General features: G+C 51.3%; 2 protein-coding genes across 11 annotated transcripts in view; one reads left to right on the forward strand and one right to left on the reverse strand.

The window, feature by feature from the left end:
• The window catches only part of ACOX3 (acyl-CoA oxidase 3, pristanoyl), a 48,095-nt gene extending 30,142 nt beyond the window's left edge, over positions 1 to 17,953 (reverse strand). For 2 of the 3 annotated variants that reach the window (XR_003795630.1, XM_029235770.1), the window contains exons 1-7: positions 17,855 to 17,953; positions 10,829 to 10,984; positions 10,273 to 10,503; positions 9,311 to 9,385; positions 8,728 to 8,817; positions 6,207 to 6,350; positions 1,408 to 1,496 (exon numbers count right to left, since the gene is read on the reverse strand). Coding sequence is in view for 2 of the 3 variants with exons in the window: in XM_029235770.1 (XP_029091603.1) it covers positions 1,408 to 1,496; positions 6,207 to 6,350; positions 8,728 to 8,817; positions 9,311 to 9,385; positions 10,273 to 10,503; positions 10,829 to 10,984; positions 17,855 to 17,941 (872 nt within the window). In the remaining variant the exon portion in view is untranslated. The remainder of the gene's footprint in view (positions 1 to 1,407; positions 1,497 to 6,206; positions 6,351 to 8,727; positions 8,818 to 9,310; positions 9,386 to 10,272; positions 10,504 to 10,828; positions 10,985 to 17,854) is intronic. The other variant, XM_029235771.1, reaches the window with a different exon arrangement.
• Positions 17,954 to 22,400: 4,447 nt separating this feature from the next.
• TRMT44 (tRNA methyltransferase 44 homolog) overlaps positions 22,401 to 24,518 on the forward strand; it is a 38,349-nt gene continuing 36,231 nt past the window's right edge. For all 8 annotated transcript variants that reach the window (XR_003795576.1, XR_003795579.1, XR_003795578.1 and 5 more), the window contains exon 1: positions 22,401 to 23,037. Coding sequence is in view for 1 of the 8 variants with exons in the window: in XM_029235164.1 (XP_029090997.1) it covers positions 22,407 to 23,037 (631 nt within the window). In the remaining 7 variants the exon portion in view is untranslated. The remainder of the gene's footprint in view (positions 23,038 to 24,518) is intronic.

A 24,518-nucleotide genomic window follows, 5' to 3' on the forward strand; every position in this document is an offset into this window, starting at 1 on the left:
ACAAAGCAGTGATGGAAGGGAATTGACACCCTCCTCCCCCCACCCCAGGCTCCAGCGTTAATTAACAGGCTCTTTTCACAGGCCAGCAAGAGAGGCACTCAAAGCTCTAGACAGGTATAGGTTAGAAGGGCTGTGTGTGTGTGTGTGTGTGTGTGTGTGTGTGTTTCTGGTTTCACTTTTCAGCAACATCCTTCCGTTTTCTCCTCCAGCTACACAGAGTGAAAATCGATGGTTCTCCCGCCCTCTCTGGTACAGGCTGGGGCCCCACCTGTTCTGAGGGTCCAAGCAGAGGTTTGAGACCCTCTCCGTGCCCCCAGCTCCCCTACCTCTGGGGAGGGGGGACAGCTGAAAGGAGGTTTCTCCACGCTTAGGGTGGTGGGAGACCACCTGGCCCAGCTTCTTTCTCGGAGATGAGCTGCTGCCTCCTGATTTACACTCAAAACGACCGGGGTCAGGATAAGCAGCGGGCTCAAACTACGGCGAGGCAGCCTCCTCTGTTCTCTGCCCCCCCGACGAAGCGGCGGGTATGCAAACGTTCCCGAGACGCAGCGTGAGGTACACGACTAAGGAACCCCCGGCTGTGCTTCCCCCCCAGGTAGAAAGCATCTCAGGAGAACAGAGGGGCACAAAGCATCTCAGCCAGGCTTTCCGGGAGACGGCATGTGAGTCCCGCCCGCAGGCGCAGGTGAAGAGAGCACTGACAGGTAGCAAAGGTCGGTAAGACCATGCCTGGCCCCCAGGCAGGGCTACGCGAGGGCCTGGCTTGGGGACATCATGCCCACCTTACAGAGGAGGAGACGGCCAAGAAAGCTGGTCAAGATAACACAAAGAGGCAGAGGTGGACCCAGGATTTGAACCCAGATCTGATTCCAAAACTCATGCCATGAATGAGCCCGGGAATCCCTCAGGGAGACTCCAAGGCCCTTCCTGACGTGGCTCGCCTGCCCACCTGCCCCCCTCCAGCTCCCCAAGCCCAGGTCTCATCTCAGGCCACTCTGCCCCCGCTACCCGGCACCTGGCTCTGTCCCCAGAACCAGCGTGGACACCTGTTGGGTGCCTGAGCTCCAGGACGGGGAGCAGGGCCCGGGTCACAGGCTGAGGCCCCCACGGGATACGGGTGTCCAGCCTGAGCCTGGCCTGAGAGCTGGAGCGGCCACCTGCCGGGGAGAAGTTCGTGTGCTCTGCACTTGGGGCCACTTATGTCTCCTGAGGTTGGAGTACAAACAGGACCCGGCCCTTTCCAACATGATCTCAAGTGCAGAGGTAAGGCGCATCCCGCAGGAGCCTGGGAGGGTACGGGGGCAGCACTGAGGGAGCCGGTGGGCTCACAGGTAGGACGTACTGAGCAGGCAGCCTTGAGGAACGACCCCTGGAGGAGTGACCGTCAAGTACAAAGTGTGCGCTCACCCATTGTCCAGACCGTTCTGTCCAAGCTTCCTTCCGATGTCGCCAACCATCACCCCTGGCATGGGAAGAAGGGTCTTCGGGTCCCGAATCTGCACAGACCACAGATGGCAACGCTTACGACCACACGAAAATCAAGATGAAAGTGTTCGAAACCCCCAGCGACCGAGCCACAGGCTCCCTCTGTGTAGCTGCCGCGGGTTGAAGTGTCCTCCAAACATGTGACCTTGTTGGGAGACAGGGTCCTTGCAGATATAATTAAGGTTCTGGAGGTGAGGTCACTCTGGGTTACCTGGGTGGGCCCTGAATCCAATGACCGCTGTCCTCCAAGAGTCAGAGGAGGAGAGGGCATGGAGAGAGGGGGGCCACGTGCAGACGGAAGCAGAGACGGGAGGGAAGCGACCACAGCCCGGGAACTCTGGGGTCACCAGAAGCTGGAAGAGATAGGAAGGACCCTCCCATGGAGCCTCCGGGGGGAGTGTGGCCTTTCTGACACCTTGATTTCAGACCTCTGGCCTCCAGACTGTGGAGAGTAAATTTCTGTGGTTTCAGGCCCCCGGTGTGTGGCGCTCTGTTTGGTTATGGCGGCCCCAGGACACTGGCGGAGGAGCTGATTGGTATGTGCTGCCTGCAGGAGGCCAGGTATTTCCCCGTCACGTTTTAGATGGAGGACTTTCCACTGGCTTTTAATGAAATGACAAAATGGTTGTGCACACACCTGCTGTGGATCACTTTTGTAAATCTCTGCTCCCCCAAATGAGCTTCCTGTAAATATACTTACTAACACACACAGAGACAGCTGGCTCACTTGTCCTCGCTTCGTGCGCTCTAAGCGGACAGTATGGAGTTTCGTTCTCAAAGACCTTTAGTGATTCCTACCAGGCGTGATTGCGCCACCCTCCCCTCCCAGGCTCATCTGCCGATGGCTGTTGATATTTTGGGTCGTCATAAGTGGCGGGTACTATAGGCATCCAGTGGGGAGAGGCCAGCGATGCCGCTAAACATCCTACAGTGCACAGGGTGGTCCCGCAGCATGGAATTATCCAGCCCCGAATGTCAACGGCACGGAGGCTGAAAAAAAGCTCCGTGTTAAAGAGCTACTGAATTTGTACTATTAGAAATTTAGCTATTTGTATGAATTGCTAGTTTTTCTTTCTTTCAGTGGAACAGTTAGCTAATTTAGTTGAACTTTATAATACTGATAAAATAAAATCGAAAGCTAGCGACAAACAATAAGGCTCAGTGAAGATTCAGATAAAAACTCTTGAAATCCTTATGAAATAGAAAAAAATAGTTTTTAAAAAAAGATGGAGGGCTTCCCTGGTGGCGCAGTGGTTGAGAGTCCGCCTGCCGATGCAGGGGACACGGGTTCGTGCCCCGGTCCGGGAGGATCCCACATGCCGCGGAGCGGCTGGGCCCGTGAGCCACGGCCGCTGAGCCTGCGCGTCCGGAGCCTGTGCTCCGCAACGGGAGAGGCCACAGCAGTGAGAGGCCCGTGTACCGCAAAAAAAAAAAAACAAACAAAAACAAAACAAAACAAAAAAGATGGAGAGGAGAAGAGATATAAAAAACAGTTAGTGATTTTCAAGTAATCAAACAGAAAAACACTGCTAATGCCAGTTTTCAGTTCATCTGGAAAGAAATGATAACATCGTCCTTACAAACTTCATGTTAACCTCTCAAATCAAGGAAAGGACGCTCACTAAAGTCAAAACCAGAATTAAGTTAATGGTCTCCTCAAAAGTATTAAATTGTATCAATTTACGTATAACGTTTCCCATAATATTTGGAGACTGTCCACCTGATGTGATATAACAAACCTGCAATAAATTATGCCCTCTGGTAGATACACACTGCTACGTATAAAGTAAATAAGCTACAATGATACGTGGTATAGCACAGGGAGTATAGCCAATATTTAATAATAACTTTAAATGGAGTAAAAACCATAAAAATTTTGAATCACTGTATCGTACACCTGAAACTAAAATAACGTTGTAAATCAAGTATTCCTCAATAAAAAAAACCACAAAACTTTTTTAATTAAAGGAAAAGAAGTATTGGTACCTAAATAGCGTAAATCACTACACTGTATTGAACTAATCCTGTTGAATTTTCCAATAAAAAAAATTATACCCCTCCACTTACCAGCTAATGACCTGTGGCACATATCACATTCTAATTAAATAGTTTTGGGATGACTTATTTCAACCTCTCTTTCTGAGGAGACGGTAAACTCCACGAGGACAGGATCCATGCCGCCCTCGAGCCTGCACTGGATAGGCACTAGGTACACTAAGTACAGAGAGGATGTGTCAGATGGAGGGCCGCAACACCCTACTGAGTGTTTAAAGCACAACGTGTAACAGAATCCAGAACACCGCGGCTCTACAATCTAAGAGCCGGAGACACTGAAAGACGTTGCATTCAAGTCCGATTTCCGTAAGAAGTTCACTTCGGGTACAAATCTATACTCCAGAAACAGTGTATGGTTGCCTTAGGTATCAAAAAGTACACCTGGTCTGCAGGGGTTCATTGCAAATTGAAAAATAAGGACATGAGCACCAAAGGGAAATGGGTCGACTGGACGTCATCAAAATTCAAGCCCTTGTGCACAGAGGACGTTATCGAGAAAGTGAAGACAATTTTAGAACAGGAGGAAATATTTGCCCACCATCCATCTGATAAGGCTTGGTATGCAGAATATATAAAGAACCCTTGCGACTCACCAAAAATCACAAACAATCCGATTAAGAAAGGAACTGAGGGTCTGAACATACTACAACTGGACGATGACCAGACCACGTGCGAGAGCAGGGCTCTGACCCTCGGGCCGCAGCCGCCAGCCCCGGGAGCCAGCCTGCTGGGAGTCGGACCTGCAGGAGGGCAGACTGCTGTCTCTAGTGACAAGCCAGGAGGCCAAACAGCCACCGCTGGACAATCGGCCAGGACTCGATCAATACTGACGGCCTCCCTAATCGTTGTCCTGCCTCCGACTCAGGACCAACCCCAGAAGGCCCCACCTGCCCTCTGACCAGTCACAAGGAATGCCCCCCCTTCTAGACCCTCCCAGCCCCCAGCCCCGTCAGGCACCCTGAGCCCCCTTTTCTCCACTGGGAAGCTCGCCCACGCCTCTGCCTGCCTCTGGGTCTCTGCCATAACAATGACAAAGGCTGACCCCCGGCTCAGCCAGCTCTGAGCAAACAGCCCTTGCTTTCTCAGTCCCTGCTTGGTTCCACAGGGCAAAGGATTTGAATAGACATTTTGACAAAGAAGATAGGCAAATGGCACAGGAAAATATGCTCCACATCGTTGGTTATTAAGAAAATGCAAATCAAAATCACAACCAGATATTGCTTCGTACCCACTAGGGTGGTTATGGGGGAAAAAAAGGAAAATAACAAGTGTTGGTAAGGATGTGAAGAAACTGGAGCCCTCAGCATTGCAGGTGGGGATGTAAAATGGTGGAAACTAGTACGGGATTCTACAAAAAATTGAACACAGAATGACCATACGACACAGCAATTCCACTCCTAGGTACATACCCCGAAGAACTGAAGTCTGGTGTGCAAACAGCCACTGCTCATGAATGTTGACAGTGACATTACTCCCAACAGCTAAAAGGTGAAACCACCCAACATCCATCAAAGGACAAATGCATACACAGACTGTGGACCATCCACATAATGGATCATTCAGGCTTGAAAAGGAAGGGGGTTCTGGGACAGGCTGCAACATGGATGAACTTCAAAAACACGTGAAGAGAAAGAAGTCAGACACAAAAGGTCACATAGCGCGTGATGCGTTTTATATGAAACATCCCGAAGAGGGAGATGCATAGAGACAGAAAGCAGGCCACTGGCTGCCAGAGGTGGGGAGGGTGGCAGGGAGGCAGTGCTGAATGAGCACGGGGTTTCTTCTAGAAAGGAAACGCTCTGGAACTAGAGAGATACAACATCGTGAATTCCCTAAATGCCACTAAATTGCTCACTTTAAAATGGTTAATTTTGGTAATTCCCTGGTGGTCCAGTGGTTCAGACTCTGCGCTTTCACTGCCGTGGGCCGAGGTTCAATCCCTGGTCGGGGAACTAAGATCCCGCAAGCCACACAGCAAGACCAAGAAAATAATTTAATTTAAAAATGAATAAAATGGTTAATTGCATGTTACATGAATTTCAGCTCAATTTAAAAAAAAATGATGCTTTTCTTCTCTCATGAGAGCACCGCCCCCATCAGAAAAGTCTTTGAGAATAAAAAATGTCAGAATGGGTCTGGGGGTGGGGGAAGCAGGGTGTCATTCAGTATCCAGTCAGCCCAGAGAGAAAGGTCCTGGAGAACCTCCCAGAGCTCCAAGTCCAGGGACACTGCAGCCGCCCTTGGCAGCGGGAAACAGGCCGGCCATCCCAGGCACCCCCGATGGCCAAAGCTCTGTTTGTGACCCAGAAAGGGGCTACACGAAAGCCCCCAAGTCAGACTTCACGTCGGGACTCCTGGAGCCCCTGAGACCGGCTGCCAGAGCCTGGGGGGTGGGGACAGGCGTCCCACCATGCCAGTGTGGCCCCCAGGAGGATGGAGATCCTCCCCCAGCTGATCCTGGGCTCAGGGTTTCTCAGCGGCAGCACACTGACATTTGGGGCTGGTCAGGCTTCTGGCGGGGGTTGGCAGCAGGGCTGTCGTGTGTACTACAGGGTGTTAAAGGCACCCTTGGTATGGACCCCAGATGCCAGAAGCACCCCGTCCCCAGCTGTGATGAAAATGTCTCCAGACTGGCCAGACACCCCCTCGATAAAACCTGCCCTTACCTGCACGACAAAGGGGTGCAGCCCGTGGCACTGGCCCCCGGGCGTGTACAGCTGAGCAAACACCACCGCGTGCGTAGCCGTCTTGCCCAGATTGCCAACCCAGAACTTGGCGGCTTCGAAATCAGGGGAATGTATGATGAGTTCCTGCACGAGGGAAAAAAATTAAAGTTACAGCTGGAGACTGGGGAATACGCGGAATTTCTTTCTCTCTTTGACACACTCAATTTTCTCTGTTCAGAGTCTCTTGAGGCAAAGGCAAGAACAGGCTGCAGGTTATCTCCTGCGTGGCACAGGTCGCCCTGCTTTTAAACAGAGCACGTGCTGGGTCTTACGACTTAAAGAAGCACCTTCCTATGGAAAACGATGACCAGTATGTCGAACAATAAAATATACGCAAAATACCTTGGAAGCTGCCAATGCCCGACAGGGTTTACCTTCCCAGCAAGCCTCCCCTGAACACGGCCTTTGGGAGGAGGCACGGGTCCCCTCCTCTGCCTCACGCCTGCCTGACCCCTCATCCACTTCTGATTCATGACGTTCTGTCCCTCTGCTCGCCCTGTCTCTCCCACCTACAGGCTGGGAGAGATGACGAGGGGATGACACCCCACGAGCCCAGGAGCACGAGGCAGACAAGCACAGGAATTAAAGAAGGAGCAGACAGGAGGCAACAGGTCCTCCGAGGACACAGCCGGGGCCTTGGGGAGGCAGGACAGAGCACGAGAGCAAGAGGAAAGCAGGGCTGGGGGCTGCCCCCAGGAGGCGCCCCAATGGAGGGCCCGGGAAACACTCCAAGGAGAGGGCGTCCTGGTCACTGGATGGACCGCGCCTGCGGGCAGCGGAGAGCGTGTCACCTCCGCATAAATTCCCGAGGCCCCTGGAGGCCGGTTCCAGTTCAGCTTCCCTTGTTCTTGCAGGGCTCACAGGGAGAATTCCCTTCTGTAACCGGCGGTGTGTATGATTTTATAAACTGTACGTGTGCTACTGCACGAGATAATACACAGACACCCTCCCCGCACCCTCCACACTCTCTCCTCACCCCCCGCGTCTCCACAGCCCTGGCACATCCAGCTTCTCCACGCCGGTGACCGTCGGCATCTCCCCTCCAGCATAAGAGTCCCACCGGCCTGCTCGCCGCTGTGAGTCCAGGCCCTCACCGCAGCTTCTAGCACACAGTAGGTGCTCAACAAATACCCGTTGTCTAGACCAACACAACCCGCGGCCCGTGGGAGGCTCGAGGATCCTAATCTTGACCGATCTGCACTTAAGGACAAACGCCAAGAGGAACGGGGTCAAAAACAACTACCTGTCCGCGTTCCACCCAGGCCACCAGGCACTGACCTCTCTGTGCCAGAGTTGGAAGCCCCCTGTCCCCCCTACACCGAGAGCCCAGGGGCACGGGAGCCAAGGAAAGAGAAGGCCGAGAGCCAGAAAGACCTGGGTGCAGACAAAGGTATGTCGTAGCTTAAATGACGGGTAAGAACCCAAGAGGCCACGCGGCCTGCTCTCAGCCCTGAGAGCGTGGCTGACCCTCGGCTCTGCTCCCAGGCACCGCCCGGCAGCCTGCGGGGCGCCCACTGTGACCCCCGTCCACTGCTCCACTGTCCCTGCTCTGCCGGGGGCTCCTCGGGTTCATCCTCTCAAGCCCCCAGCCTGCAGCACGGCAGGCACACAGCCCACACTCGGCCCGCGCCGTCCCGTGAACGATGGCCGTGTGCTGAGCAGACACACGGGACACGGCTTCACTCTGCTGCACGGGACTCTGCCGAACCACACGACCAGCCAGGCGGGTGAAGGCCAAAGGGTCCCAGGATCCCAGCACCGTGAGAAAGTGGCAGAAGGATGCGGGCCTCTGGGAGACATGGGGGCAAAGGGGCCCGACGCCAGTGATGGGAGAGGGGCCGCAGGATGCGAGCAGCAGAGGTCACAGGTCCCCCGCACGCCCCGTCCTCTCCACCTCCCTCACTGCCGTCCGCCCCACACACCACGACCCCATCTGTTCACAGGCTCGCGTCCTCTAGAGCACGCGCCCTCTGACAGCAAGGACCGCCAGGGTCCCCCGGACATGTGCCACGAGAATCCACGAATGCAGGAGGAGTGCCAGGACCGGAGGGGCTGGGCCACTGCCCAAAAGAGCCTGGCCACAGGCAGGGGGATGCAGACAGACAGCTAGAGAGGGACAAGGGTCACAGGGAATCTTCTTTACTGTTTGTTCTACAAAGCAGGAGCAGACTGAACGGTTTACAAATCAAACACCAAACCTGGTAAACAAAGAAATAAATTTTACCAAATGGTAGCTCGTGCTTTCACCACATTCAAATGCCACCCAAATCCAAACCAGGACAGACTTCCGGGTGGGACTGGGTTTCACATCTCACAGCCTTTCTCTCCTAAGCTCCAGTGTTCTGCGTGACAGATCTCAGTGTGCACTCACGTAAAAAGACGGGTTTCCTGGTCTCATTACATGACAACACCACGTTTCACGTGCTCGAAGCCCAGAGACAGACGGGCGGGTATCACCTACCTCAGTGGTGGGGTCGTAGTGTGCGGTCGTCCGCATGGCCTTGGTATTACTCCCGTGACTCACTTCGGTCAGAGCAAAACATCCAAAAATCTAATGTGGAAACAGAAAATGATGTAAGGCGAGGGTCCCCTTTGTGGAGGGACCCTGCCAACACCCTTTCCCTTACGGCCTAAACCCCCCATCAAAGCCCCGAATCTCCATTTCCTATCTAACAACCAGTGACCTTACTGAGCCATCCTGCCATGCCGGCCGCCGGCCGCAGCTCCCGCCTGTGAGAGCAGCAGGTTGGAAGAGCTGACGGCGGCCTCGCTAAGTCAGCACGGCGGCAAGAACGGCTCCCGGGCAGCAGAAGAGAACGGAAGGCTTTACCTCGATAACGAAAACCTAAATTCCTATAATGCTGGGGATGTGGCACACCCCAGTTTGGTAAACAACAGCCTTAGCTATTTGGTGAAAAGCCTAAAAACATCATGAGATAAGAGGAGCATCCCTACCCCCCGCTGCAAGCTTTCCCTTCCACAAACCTCTAAGGGGAACAGGGAACAGGACGTGAGCTCACGACTTACCACGACCCTCAACTGACCTCCATAGTGAAGATCTTTGGAAGATATTTGAAATGTCTTTCAGAACCAGAGCTGTAGATCGCTGATCCAAAGGTCTGAAAACAGAACACCATGACGTAAAAAGGTGGAAGCTAATGAGTGCCGCCGCCCTGGGACTTCACACCCACCCTACCATGGTCCCTCAGCACCACAGCATCCCACAGCGAGGTCATCAGGTTCCCAGAGGTAAGGGCACTGGCGCCCAAGGTCCAGGGTCCCCTGAGACACAGCCTTGTGGAGTAGCGAGACCTGGGTCCTTGTCCCAAGCAGTTTACGTGAGTTACACTGAACTGTGAGGGTCCATGAACAGCAAGGAGATGGGGGTTGGATGAGGGATGAGGGTGCAGGAAGGGCAGAGTGAGCCCACCTTTCCTTCACACAGCACGTGGATGAGGCCGTCTTCTCAAGTTCAGCTCTACCCATGTATTTGAGGCAGAAACACAGGCTTCACCTTTGACCTACTTTCTCCCCTCTCCCCCCGCCCCCCTCTCTCTTTCTTTCTTTCTCTCTCTCTCTCCCTCCCTTTCTTTCTTTCTTTTTTGGTATAAAGCAAAATTCCCAACGCTCCTGTTCCTATGGGGCTATAACTTCACAGCACTGCACTTTATCCAAGGACTTAATGCGTAAATATTTGCATAAATGGCTGAAAAAACATTGGTCTTCTCACTAAAAGTCACAAAATCTGCCCCCACATTCTCATCTCTGCTTTTGCTTCCTATCTTATTTTCTAGAAATCTCTTTAAATGAATATTTCCCCAACGCACAGATCTCCCAAAACTTTAGAAGCAGGCAAACGCTGACAACCACGAACCCGCAAAGGCACCTGTCTGCCTCTCACAGGCTGAGTGTGTTTTAGGTCCATGTGGACAGAGAGCCGTCGTGGCCCCGGGGCGCAGGGTGAGAGCGGGGATCCCTCTCCTCTCCTCTCCCGGGGCCGACTCACCAGCGTGTGCAGGAAGAACTTGGTGGCCAGGGACCAGTCGTACATGCCCAGGCACTGGATCAGCGCCAGGACCCTCAGCGGGCTCCCCAGCAAGTCCTCCACGCGGAGGAAGTCGTATTCGAAGACCCGCTTGCAGCGCAGGAAGTTCAGCTCCCGGTACTTCTCCAGCGAGAGACTGCCGGGGGGATGGGCGAAGAGGGGGTCGTTCTCCAGCGCCGAGAAGATGTTTTTCTGGAAAGGCAGGGGGCGCGGAATGGCTGATTTGGAGGTAAAGTATGGAATGTCGCTATGCTCTGGCTTATGTGGATTTCTCGTGGCCACGTCTTATGCCCTCAGACGTGCAGTGTAACCCAGAAATGCAGGGACAGAGATGAGAGTCCTTCCCAGGGGAGAGCGAGGGCCCCAGGCTTAGGAAGCTCCACCTGTCTGTGTTCATGCATTCCCAGCTCCCTATGATTCCCCGAGGGCCCGCCCCACCTTTCTGCCGAGGACCCAGCCACCCAGCAGACCCTGCCCGACCACGAGGGTCCCCCGGCGCCGCCCAGCCCAGCCTCACCTTGAAGCGCAGCATGTCCGGCCCTTCCCAGAACAGCGCCAGTTCCTTCCAGGGGAAGGAGGCGCGGGCGCGGGCCGCATGCAGGGGCCCCCGGGGCAGGTCTGGCAGCACGGGGTCATCGCTCCCTTCCCCAAGGGGCGCCATCGCTCCCGCCACCTGCACAGATACGTGAACCAAGTCAGCTCGTGTCCTACTCACACCATCGCCAACAACGGCACGTGTGCAGCAGGCTGTGAAGGGCAAACGAGCTCTGACTGTGAAGGGACAACCGGCGGGGGCCACAGAGCTGACGGCCATCCTCCCGGAGAGGAGGTGAGCGCTCTGCGTTTCTATTCCTGAACCAAGGTGATGAGGCGTTGGACGGGGGCAAAGGGCAGCCCAGGGCAGGCGCTGTGAAGCACCAGGGTCCAGGGCTCTGTGTGCTACAGCCTGGCCTGAAGACACCTCGCCCCCGCCGGGCCATCCGGACCGGCGGCCCAGGAAGCCTCGCCCTGTAGTCGAGCCGGCGCTGGCCAGTGCACTCTGGCCACACCCTTAGAGTCCCCTTGAGCCCGCCTGGACGGGGGATGCCCGCCCAGAGCCTGGACGGGGGATGTCTGGCTTCTACTAACAGAGCAACCCAGCTCTCTTGACCAAAGGTTCGATCTGGAATTTTCTGAGCAGACTGGCTCCTCTTCCACAGTGCCTGGGCCAATGAAGCCAGGGACGGGAGAGGCTTGTGAACACAGACCTAGAGGGCCACCAAGAGAGCAGAGTCCTGGGCGTGAACCCCCAGCTCAACTCTCTGAGGCCCAAGGGAACGTTTAAGTCCTTCTAGTTAAACATTAGAATAGTCTAGGATGTCGGACTCTGAGTATGATGGTCAAGGTTGCTGATACACACTTTGCCGGTGAAGCACCTCTGTCTTCTGTGTGTGTGACAGAGGAAAAGATGGGAAGGGGCACATCTAACCACCTACTTGTGTGTCAGGGATGATGCCTCGACAGACTGCAGCTCATTTCACCCCCCAAACTGTGAGCCAAGTACTACTGGCCCTCTCGAAAGATGAAAGAACCCCAGCTCAGAGAGGCTTGCTGTCTTTTGGGAACTCCCACCGCTGAGAAGTGGTAGAGGAGGGACCTGAACCCAGAGTCTGACCCCAAGGCAAGTTCTTCAGGCATCACTTTAAGATGCTGGGAAAAAAATCACAGACTAAACCTAGAGCAAGCGGAAAGGAAGAAGATAAAAGATTAGAGCCCAAAGTATGGAATAGAAAAGAGAAGATCAACAAAAACCGAAGTTGGTTCTTTGAAAAGACTGACAAACTTTTAGCTTGATTGAACCAGTTAAAAAAGAGGGAAAACACAAATTACTCACTTCAGGAACCAAGGAGGGGCTATTACTACCGACCTTAAAGAAATAAAAAGGATTCTAAGGGAATCCTATGAACCAGTGTATGCCAACAAGGCCGATACACTCCATAAAATGGACAAATTCCTCAAAAGACACAGCCTACCAACTGACTCATGAAGAAACAGAAAATGCGAATAGACCTATAACAAGTAAAGAGATTGAATTAGGAATCCATAAACGACGCACAAAGAAAAGCCAGAGGTCTTCGGGTGTGAATTCTACCAAACATTTAAAGAAGAATACCAGTAATCTACAAACCCTTCCCCCCATCCCCCCCCCCCCGCAAAAAAAAAGAGGAAGGAACATGTCTGTAAAGCGTTCCATTAAGCCAGTATTCCCTTGAAACCAAAACCAAAGACATCACAAGAAAACTACAAACCAACACCCCACATGAATATAGCAGAAGTCCTCAATAAATCTTGCAAACTAAATCCAGCAACATACAAAAAGGATTATACACCATGACCAAGTGAAATTTATACTAGGAATGTAAGGCTGATTCAACGTTTGAAAATCAATTCATGTAATACACCATATCCACAGAATAGAGGACAAAAAACACACGGTCATATCAACAGTTGCAGAAAAAGCATTTGACAAAATTGAACACCCTTTCGTGATAAAAACTCAATAAACTAGAAATAGTTTGATAAAAGCTATTTAACCTGATAAAAGGCATCTACGAAAACCCCATAGCTATCATTGTACTTAAATATGAAAGACTGAATGCCTTTCCCCTAAGATCAGGAACGAGACAACGATGTCCACTAACTCTTCTAGTCAACACTATACTGGACGTGCTAGTCGATGTAATTAAGCAAGAAATGAAATTAAAGGCATCCAGATTAGAAACCTATCTCTATCTGCAGATGACATGACTTTGTATACAGAAATTCCAAAACACGGTTAGAATTAATAAATCAGTTCAGCCAGTTTGCAGGGTACAAGGTCAGTAAGCAAAAGTCAACTGGTTTCGGGACTTCCCTGGTGGTCCAGTGGGTAAGATTCCATGCTCCCAATGTTGAGGGCCTGATTTCGATCCCTGGTCGGGGAACTAGATCCCGCATGCATGCCGTAACTAAGAAACCCACATGCAGCAACTAAAGAGCCTGTGTGCTGCAACTGAGACCTGGCACAGCCTAAATAAATAATAAATAAATATTTTTTTCAAAAAAAGTCAACTGGTTTCTATATACTAGCAATGAACAACTCAAAAATGAAATTAAGAAAACAATTCCATCAACAACAGCATGAAATATGATAAAATACTTGGAAATAAATTCAACAAAAGAAGTGCAAAACTTGTACTCTGAAAACTATAAAACATTTTTGAAAGAAATCTAAGACCTAAATAAGACTGCCCTGGTGGCGGAGGTCCTGTACCCCTTGTTCACGGATCAGAAGACTTAATATTATTAAAATACCGATATTCCCCAACTCATCTACAGATTCAGTGTCATCCCAGTCAAAATTCCAGCTGGCTTGTTTTGCAAGAATTAAAAAGCTGACCCTAAAATTCACATGGAAGTGTAAGGAACTCAGAATAGACAAAAACACCTTGAAAAACAAAGTTGGAAGGTTCACACTTCTTCTCGATTTCAAAATTTGCTACAAAGTGACGATAATGAAGACACTGTGGTACTGGCATAAAGACAGACATATTTATCAATGGAATAGGATTGAGAGTCCAGCAATAAACCTTAACATGTAGGGTCAATTGCTTTTTGAGAAGGGTGCCAAGACAATTCAACGGAGAAAAACAGTCTTTTCTCAAATGGTGCTGGGGCAGCTGAGTAACCACATGCAAAGGAATGAAGTCGAAACTCTTTCCACACACATACACAAAATTAACTCAGAATGGATCACAGATCTAAATGTAAAAGCTGCAACTACAAACTTAGAAATATATATATAAGAGTAAATCTTTATAATTTCAAGATAGGCAAAGCCTTCTTAAAGATGATACCAAAAGCACAGGCAACATAAGAAAAATTATACATATTGGACTTCATCAAAATGAAAATGTTTTGCTGCAAAGGACACCATCAAGAAAGTGGCAAATCAAAAGTACAATGAGGTATCACCTCACACCGGTCAGAACGGCCATCATCAAAAAATCTACAAACAATAAATGCCGGAGAGGGTGTGGAGAAAAGGGACCCCTCCTACGCTGTGGGTAGGAATGTAAACTGGTACAGCTGAGACAGGCCTGGGACCGGGGACCCTTTGCTGCAGTGCTTGCACATGGACACACCTCTCCTTGAGCAACAAAAGACAAAGAAATTATATGGGACTAAAAATAACTGCGTGCATGGGCAGTTGGGGCAAATTCTGGACAAAATATACAAAAGACCAAAAAACTCAAATACCGCTTCTGAAGAGCCGGGAGCAAAAGCAGGGTGGTGAGAGCAAGAGCAGGGTCCTGAGCATGCCCCCTGCACTCAACCCCCCCTAAGGGGTGGGCAAACCTCCTAAGCCACCCCTCTGGCTCGACCCCTGTACACACCCCTACCCTCACCCCATATAAGGAAGCAGCTCGCACCCCCTCAGGGAGCGAGCCAGCAAGGGTACCTGTTTTTTGCTCCCCTCTGCTGCAGCAGGGGTCCCAATAAAGCCTTGTTTGAATTTCTTGTCTGGCCTCTGATCAATTTCTTTTGGTTGGGGAAGGCCAAGAACCCTGGTCACTATCACAGCCACTACGGAAAACAGTATGGAGGTTCCTTAAAAAACTATCGAGTTGCCATATGATCCAGGAATCCCACTCCTGGGCATATACCCGGAGAAAACCATAATTCAAAAAGATACACGCACCCCAATGTTCATTGCAGCACTATTTACAATAGCCAGGACATGGAAGCAACCTAAATGTCCATCGACAGAAGAATGGATAAGGAAGATGTGGTACATATATACAATGGAATATTACTCAGGCATAAAAAGAACAAAATAATGCCATTTGCAGCAACGTGGAAGGATTGATTGTCATACTGAGTGAAGTCAGTCAGACACAGAAAGACAAATATCTGATATATGATATCGCTTATATGTGGAATCTAAAAAAAAAGGGTACAAATGAACTTATTTACAAAACAGAAGTAGAGCCGTGGATGTAGAAAACAAACTTATGGTTACTGGGGATAAGGGGGAGGGAGGGATAAACTGGAAGATTGGGACTGACACATACACGCTACTATATATAAAATAGATAACTAATAAGAACCTGCTGTAGAGCACAGGGAACTCTACTCAATACTCTGTAATGGCCTATATGGGAAAAGAATCTTTAAAAAAAAAAAAAGAGTGGCTATATATACAACTGATTCACTTTGCTGTACACCTGAAGCTAACACAACATTGCAAATCAACTATACTCCAATAAAAATTTTTTTTAAAAAGTGACATGACAACCCAGAGAATGGGGGAAGAGATCTGAAAATCATATATTGATAAGGGACTTGTACCCAGGCTACACGAAGAATCTTAAAACTTAATAATAAAGCCAAATAACCCAATTTAAACGGCTCAAATAGACATTTCTCCAAAGATATACGAATGGCCAACAAGTTCATGAAAAGACTCTCAACAGCATTAGCCATCAGGGAAATGCAAATCAAAACCAAAATAAGATACCACTTTGCATACCCTAGGATGGCCATGGATCAAAAAGATAGATAATAACAAGTGTTGATGGGGATGCAGAGAAACTGGAACCCTTATACATTGCTGGTGGGAATGTAAAATGGTGCAGTGGCTCTGGAAAATTTGGTAATCTTTCAAAAGCTTAAGTATACTGTTACCACATGACCCGGCAATTCCGCTTCTAGGAATATAGCCAAGAGAAATGAAAATAAATATCCAAAGAATATTCATAGCAGCATTTATAATAACCCCAAAGTAGAAACAACCCATATGTTCATCAATAAAATGTAGTCTCTCCATACAATGAAATATGATTTGCCACAAAAAGGAAGGCAGTACTGGCATATGCTACAATGTAGACAAACCTTGAAAACATGATGCTGAGTGAAAGGAGTGAGACTTGAAAGATAACAGACTGCATGATCCCATTTAAGTGAAATGATCAGATAGGGTAAAAAGAGAGAGACAGAAAGTAGGTTAGCAGCTGCCAGGAGCTGGGGAGGTGGGAAGATAAGGATTGTGACAACTAATGTGTCCAAGGTTTCTTTTGGACTGATGGACATGTTCTGGAATTAAACAGCGGGGTTGGTTACACAACTCTGTGAATACAGGATAGGGAAAACCACTAATCTGTACACTTTAGATGGGTGAATTGTACAGTGAGTTATAGCTCAATAAACAGGTTAAATTTAAAATAAAATTTAAAAAAAGTAAGGCACAGCTCTTGGCGGAGACCAAGTGCCCCCAAATACAAGCTACAGAGTCCAAGGGAACTTTGTATCTTTCTGGAGTTCCCTGCAGGTGGCCCCATCCCTTGGTTGGTCCAGAACACCACATTTCTCCTGCCTCTGCAGCTCCTCTTCTGTCTCCTTGCAGACTGGGCCTCAGCCACTCTCGCCCTGCATCATCTCATCCGTTTACACTGACTTAATTCACCAAGGGCTCCCAACTCCACACCTCCAGCCCCACGTGCTCACTGGCAGCTTCCTGGACACCCCTCTCCTCTCACGTTCCAGAGGTCCTCAAACTCTGAATGCTCGGCATGGAACTCACCCTCAGCCCCCGGCTCTACCTGTCCCCCTGCAGGGCCAGTTCTTTGCTGCCAGTGGCCCAAGGGTTAGTTGATCTATAAACCCAAGTGTCATCCTGGAATTCCCTTCTCCTTTGTGCCCCATAATCCAATTAGTTTCCAAGCCTTCCCCCCCCCACCCCCCATTGCACCTCTTTAATGCCAACCGAACCCTTTCGTTTCTCGTTGCTCCTATTACATCTATCATAATAACCTCCGATTATTGAGCAAACATTGCTTGTGGGTGGGTGTGTTAACCTCACACGTTGCTAACAGAGATGGAATCGTTGATCTCCACGGTGCTGGCAACCCCAGTATAATCAGTACTCTTACTTTACACATGAGGAAACCGCAGCTTGTCAGAGTGGAGTAAATTGCCCAAGGTCTTAACGCTGTCATCAGGCACATCCCACCCCAAATGCCAGGATTCTAAGCAGCAAAATGCCGCCTGAGGTCACCAACAGTACTGCATGATGGTTCAGCTGTTACATACGAGGATCTGAAGCCAGACGCCTGGTGTCAGATCCCAACTGTAGAGCTTACGCGTCGGGCGAATTTGGCAAAGTCACTTCACCTCTCGGGGGTGATGACAACACGGTAAGGCTAGTCCTGTATCTAGTCTGCACGCTGTTGCCATTCACGGGGGCACTTGGAGCAGTTCCCGGCATGGAATGTCCATACCATTATTGTGGCAACAGCCGCTTGCAGACAATTTCAGAGATGGCCCTACCATGCGGATCCGATCATTCTCCCTTTAGGTGACCTCAGGGGACAATGTCGTAACTCCTCAAAACGTCTCGCGCAGTTACCCGCCCGGCCGCCGGCCCTTGCAGCCTCTGCGCCCAGCAATCCCGCGCGGGACACACGTTTGCCCCCGGACCTTTGCACGTGCCACCCCCGCGCTCCCGGGCTAAGGCGGGCCGGACCTTCGGAATTCGCCAGGCCCTCCGGCTCGCGAGTCCTCGCACCGGCCAGCGCACACAGCAGGCGTTCACCGCTCGTCCCCGGGACATAGACCGAAGTCCCAGACGAAGAAGAGCGCGCGCAGCCGCAGACAGGCCCTGCCTTCCGCACCGCCCCGGTTCTCCTCCCCCGCCCCCTGACGTCATCTCACCGCGCCGCCCGCCCCGTCGCCCGGGAAACGCAGGACGCGTCCGCGCGCAAAGGCCGCTGAGGCTGTGCGCAAACGGGAGACTTTCTTCCGACGGTCCCTGGCGATCTTCCCAGTGGACCTTCCTGCAGAAGAATCCCGGGGATTCTGTACCCTCTCTGGTTTTAGGACACTGCTTGACGTGCATTTGACAGGGAACGTGCTTTGGACATCTCTGGGTGGAATTGGGTGGACATAATTACTTTTGGGGCAGTGGCGAGGTGGGGAGAGAAGAAGGGTTCACACACTACTCGGGGTTGTTTTGCTGGGTAGGTAGAGATGCCATGGAGACCGACATAGGAGGAGCCACTTGGGGGAAGAGAAAGGGAGTTCTGTCTTGCATATGTTTTCTTAGCTACTTCCTGGTAAAGCTGCCAGGAGCTGGTGTGAGCAGTAGGGCAGGGTGCGAGCTCTTTCGGTAACTCAGCTGACGATGATCTGGCTGTCCTCTGCTGGGGCTCTGCCGTCAGTCCCCATCCGCCCACTCTTGTCCTTTTGACATCTGTCCCACTCCACCCTGTTAGGCACACCCATTCCCTGCTCATTTTGAGTCATTTGCTCTGTTGGCCATTGTTGGTAACTGCAATTATTTGAACACATTGTTAACACTAAAGTCTCCTCCAAAACTCTGGCCACTTGTCTCTCCTTATCCCCTTGCTCCTTTCTCTCCCACATCCACCACCTCCCTTACCAGTTCAGGGTCCAGAGAAGAGTGGTTGGAAAGGAGTCACCAGGTCACTGGGTTGGGATGGGCCGTGATGATTTGGTACCAAGTATGGTCCTGTCACAGCTCTGCCAGGACCACAAGCACCAACCTCCTTCACCGTAGTAAATCTACATCAAGTAGGTGGCAGCTGAGAATGGTATTGGGAAAGAGTTATGCAATTCAATATGGTTTTGTATGAGATGCACACAGAAAGCGCCGAAGCTTTGATCTTCGTGGCAGATGTTACAGGCATGAGTCAATGAAAGAATTTATTTTTGGAAATCATAAACCCAACAATTCAATCCAAAGGGTTTAAATACTGAACGAGGCTTGGCATCAGGGGAGTGTCTGGCTGAGGACCTAGAAAGTAATGGGGAGGATGGGCTCCTACTGAAGTGGCGTGAAGCCCGTGTTCGGTCAGCACGATAGGGCTGGCACTCAGGACACTCAGAGCCTAGAGGGCCTTCCCACTGAAGCCTCAGCCGCTGCTTTCCCTGAGCTCCACCGGTGTCCGGCACTTAGATGTTGAGGACCCAGCCTGGAGGGTGTTTGGGAGTCCCACCTGGGTATCTCTAGAGTCACACTGTCCAGTACAGTAGCCACTAGCCTCATGCGCCTATTTTAATTCAAATGTGCATTAGTTAAATACATTTCACATTAAGTTCCGCAGTTGCATTCGCTACAGTTCACATGCTCCATAGCCACCTGTGGCTACTGTTTCAGACAATGCAGACATAGAACATTTCCAACCTCACTGGAAGTTCTCTAGGCTATCAGTATCCTGAGACCACTCCCAACCCCAGGCCACGGCTTGCAACCTTGACCTAAGCCTGGCTCTGACACACTGCCTTCCCTCACGGACATTTTCACTCAGAAATTATCACTGGGTGTGTCCAGTGTGCCAAAAACTAAGCTAGGGCTATGGTGGCAAACAAGCCAGATAGAGTTCCTGACCTAAGGACGCTTGTGTTCCAGAGGAAGGAAACAAAGCACACTACAACGCTTGGATAATTATAAGAAAACAAAACAGGGCAATAAGATATGAGGTGTCTGGAGGGCTCTTTTTTTGGTGGGGCGGGGGTCGTTCGGGAAGCCCTGTCTGAGGAGAGGACATTTAATCTGAGCTCTTAATGGGGAGAAGATAGGGAACGAGCATTCCAGGCAGAGGGAACAGAGTGGGAGAGAGGGGAATGAGCTTCCAAGTTCCAAGGACGAGAAGCACCCCGTGCAGGACTTAGCAGGTGAGGGAAGGGAAATGAGGTGGCAAGGGAGGCAGGAACCAGCCTGTGTGGGACATCGGAGGCAGGAGGCCAAGAGGCAGGAGCCCAAGAGGGAGGATACCTGCAATTTTGATTCAATGTGTGGGCTTCTGGCAGGGAACCGGCATGAGCTTATGCAGGGATACCGCCCCCATCGAACTGGAATTTTCCACCTCCCCCTAAACATTGTTCTCTGGATTTACGACCTCTCATTGCTGCACTCAGGTCCAACTGCTTGCCACTTGAAAGCTGATACTTGAGAGGCAGGTGTTGGTGTAAAGGAAAGTTTGCTTTATTCAGGAGTCAGCAACCAGGGGAGAAGGTGGACTCCTGTCCAAAGGCCAACTACCCACTGCCAATCAGCAGGCAAGGGCTTTTATTTTTACTTTTTATTTAATTAATTTATTTTTGGCCGCGTTGGGTCTTTGTTGCCGCACGCAGGCTTTCTCTAGTTGCGGCGAGCGGGGGCTACTCTTTGTTGAGGTGTGGGCTTCTCATTGCAGTGGCTTCTCTTGTCGCGGAGCATGGGCTCTAGGTGTGCGGGCTTCAGTAGCTGTGGCTTAGTTGCTCTGCGGCATCTGGGATCATCCCCGACCAGGGATTGAACCCATGTCCCCTGCATTGGCAGGCGGATTTCCTGCGCCACCAGGAAAGTCCCAGAGGAGCCTTATAGTGTAAAAAAAAACTTCCCTCCTTCTGCAGCCTCTGCACCCCGTATATCTTGACTGTTGCACTTTTCATATTCCTTGATCATTGTCTTACCTGTCTGCCTCCCCTGTCGGCCTGAAGGTTCCTCAAGGGCAGGAACTTCCTTCGCCCTGCATCCTCAATACTTAGCCCAGGTCCCTCCATATGTTAGCAACTAATAAGGTTTGTAATTATTAATCTTTTGGCTATCCCACCTGGCTAAACATCTTTGGATAGCGGCGGAGGTTGAATTATGTCTCCCCCCCAAAGACATGCCAAAGTCCTAACCCACCGTACCTGTGACCTTCTTTGGAAATAGGGTCTTTGCAGGAGAAGAGACGCAGAGAAACACAAGAAGCCCACATGACCATAGAGGCAGCGATTAGAGTTAGTGGCCACAAGCCCAGGAACACTTAAAATTGCTGGCGACCCCCAGAAGTTGAGAGGCAAGAAATAGATTCCCCCTCCGAGCTTTCAGATCTGTGAGAGAATAAACTTCCGTTGTTTTAAACCATCCAGTTTGTGGTAATTTTTTATGGCAGCCCTGGGAAAGCAATACAGACAGCATGAAAATCAACTCCATGGTCAAAGACTATGAGGTTTAGCATTCATTTATCTTTTACGTAATTCAACAGACATTTGGTTTTTGCTCTTCTCTCTGATAAATCACATGATCTGAGTTAGTTTTCACTCCTTGACTCTGACAGAGACCCTTTAGGGAAAATCCCAACTGAGGGACTATAATGTACAAAAAGAATGAAGAATCTTTGAGGTTTTCGGGATATCACTACATTCTGCAGACTGTGCAGTTGACGTTGGCCTAAACCCGCAGTACCCGCCCTTCTCTGCTCCTCCTGGGAACACGCAGGTGACAGCTGACGTTCACCTGTCCTAACAAACACCCCAGGGCAGCGGTCAGACGCAGAAACGCACCAGCTGCAACTCTCCCACACGAGAAAGCACGCCAGAGTAAAAACGGGGACGCGCGAGCTTTCATTAGAGGACAACCCTGAACATTCACAAACGTAGGCTCCATGACTTTGATCGGTAACAATACGGAGACAATCAGACGTCGGATGCAGGATTGACCTTTATGATTCCATAAATACACCACCTCCAGAATTCTCCAAAACTCAGCTCTGGTCATGTTACTATCCGGCACCGACACCCTTGGATGTTTCCCCGGAGAATAAAGCAAAGGTTAAATTCCTCAGCCCCCAGAGTGAAGTAAGTCAGAAAGAGAAAAACAAATACCGTATATTAACGCATATATGTGGAACCTAGAAAAATGGTACAGATGAACCGGTTTGCAGGGCAGAAATAGAGACACAGATGTAGAGAACAAACGTATGGACACCAAGGGGAGAAAGCGCCGGGGCGTGGAGCTGGTGGTGTGATGAATTGGGAGATTGGGATTGACATGTATACACTAATATGTAAAAAATGGATAACTAATAAGAACCTGCTGTATAAAACAAAATAAAATTAAAAAAAAAATTCCTCAGCCCCGAACTCCCCAGCCGAATAACGATAAAGAACCCAAAGCAGGAAAGGAAGTGGGTCCGTCTTCTTCCCCTTCACTTCCGGCCGCGGCGTCCCGCCCCCATGACGCAAACACGCCGCGCCGTAATGTGCGTCATCTCGGCGCGCCGCCGAGGCTCTGGCGGAGACAGAACATGGCGGAGGTGGGAAGGGTTGCTGTTCGCGACCCGGATTCGCTGCTCCCTGGGGGCTTCTGGGCGGCGGTGGCCGTGTGGGTGGAGAGGCCGCAGGTGGCCAACAAGCGGCTGTGTGGCGTTCGCTTAGAGGCCCGGCGGAGCGCCTGCTTGCCCCGGGTCGAGCATTCCGGCCCCCGGCCGAGCTCAGGCCCCGAGCCGGAGGAGCGGGCCCCGGCGGGATGCGGGCCCAAGGAGGGGCCGGGACACGGCCAGTGTTTCCCCGAGGGGGGTCCGGGCCCTCGGCCGGGCGCAGTCCCCGAGCAGGGCCCCCAGGAGAAGCAGGGCCGGCGCCAGCAAGGGGAGGACCAGCGGGAAGCAGCCAAAGCGCCTCTGCCCTCTGGGGCCCCTGGGCAGCCCGGCAAGGCTGGAGCCGGGGAGGGCGACTTCCCCGCCCCGGACCTGGATTCTCTCTGGGACGATTTCTCCCGGAGCCTCGCCAGCGGCAATCGAGAGATGCTAGCCTTCTTCACCCGCTCCGGGGCAGAATCGCAGCTAGAGGCTCAGCACGAGCTCGACGTGATTCTCAGAACCGTCATCCCAAAAATGAACACACACTTTTGTGCTCCGAGGAGAGAAATAGTCGTGCAAGGTAAGAGTATTTCTGATAGTGGCAGGTGTCAAAGATACATAGAGCCGGACACTAGTGAAAGTGGCAAGGATAGGTTTTAATTGGTAATGCACTGTCACAGTAGGGAGAAGAGTCCAGCGTGAACTGAACTCCACTGCGATTTGTGCAGAGGTGACTGGGCTTTTTACAGGGAGAATGAAGGAAGAGGATGGAGCGGTAGAGCCCGGGAGGTGAAAAATTAACCAGAAGCGGGAAAGGTGGGGGATCGGTCCCTGTGACACCATCTGGGTTTGCTAACTGGTGCATGTGGATGTTAGGACCTCCCCTCCCACAGAGGCGGTCCCAGGGGCTCTTGTTCAGGTGTGGGCTGGAACAGTCTATTCTTCTCTCAACCTTGAGTTTTTTCAGATGGGCACTTTAAGGGGGCCTAGGGTCATGCTAGGGATGTGGCCTTGAGCTGTTGGGAGCTGTGACAATGTTTGTTCAGGTCTTCATAGGCCAAGGTTGAACCCTAATTGAGACAGGCCTCAGAGGAGCCTGCCTAGAGTTTGGTCCCGAGGAGAATCTCTCGCAGAGGCTGCAGTTAGATTAAAAACCAGCCAGAAAGTGAAAAGGCACTAAAGGCACTTAGTCTGCCAGTTTCCTTGCCATGCCCCAGGGAGGTTGTAGATTTTTCATTGTTTTTGGGGGGGCACGTAGAAATGTGACTCCTTAGTACAGAGGGTGGGGTTGTGAATTGGGGTGGTGTCTGGAAGACTTGGGGAAGATGGTGAAGGAGCGCTGGACCATGAGTGGTAAAGGGATAAGGGAAAAGGCCAGCTCCTGGGGCAGCTCGTGGAGGCCTCCCTACATCTCAGAGCCGCACCCGTGCCGAATTTGACTCATGCTCAGAGCCTCATGACTTCCCCTGCTGCTGCATCTTTTCTGCCTCTAGCTGGAGATGGTTCTCAGCTTTTCAGGGCTCACGTGGCTAGACGGGGCCCACCTGTGTAATCCAGGATACCCTCTCTCTCTTCCGAGGTCCATAACCCTCTTCACATCTGTAGAGTCCCTTTTTGCCATGAAACAACTCCGTGTGGTCACAGGTTCTGGGTATCAGGGTGTCTCTGGAGGCTGTTCTGTCCACCACAAGCCACGCTGCTGAATTACTGGTGGGTGCGTACCCCCTCCCCGCCCCCCAGCACTGCGGGCCTCTGTGCCCCTGTGAGACTCTTCGCAGGTGTCCCCTCCTCCAGGAGGCCCTCTCTGACCCTGCTGCCCAGACTAGTTTAGGAGCCCTTCCAGCTTTTATCACCTTTTAAACTTCACCTCTCCTGACCTGAGGGGATGAGCGCATCAGTGCCCACGAGGCCTTCAAACGTGGATGTCTGCATTCTCACATGGGCTTCACAGAAGAGCAGGGCGGGCTAAGCCTGTCCTCTTCCTCTTGGTGAGCATCGCTCCTCCACAGGGGGGGGGGCCCTTTCAGGACTACGCTTAGCTCGGCGCGGTGCAGGCTTGGG

The sequence above is a fragment of the Monodon monoceros genome, unplaced genomic scaffold (genome assembly GCF_005190385.1).
Source record: "Monodon monoceros isolate NGI ecotype Baffin Bay Population unplaced genomic scaffold, NGI_Narwhal_1 Super_Scaffold_20, whole genome shotgun sequence".
Taxonomy (NCBI): domain Eukaryota; kingdom Metazoa; phylum Chordata; class Mammalia; order Artiodactyla; family Monodontidae; genus Monodon; species Monodon monoceros.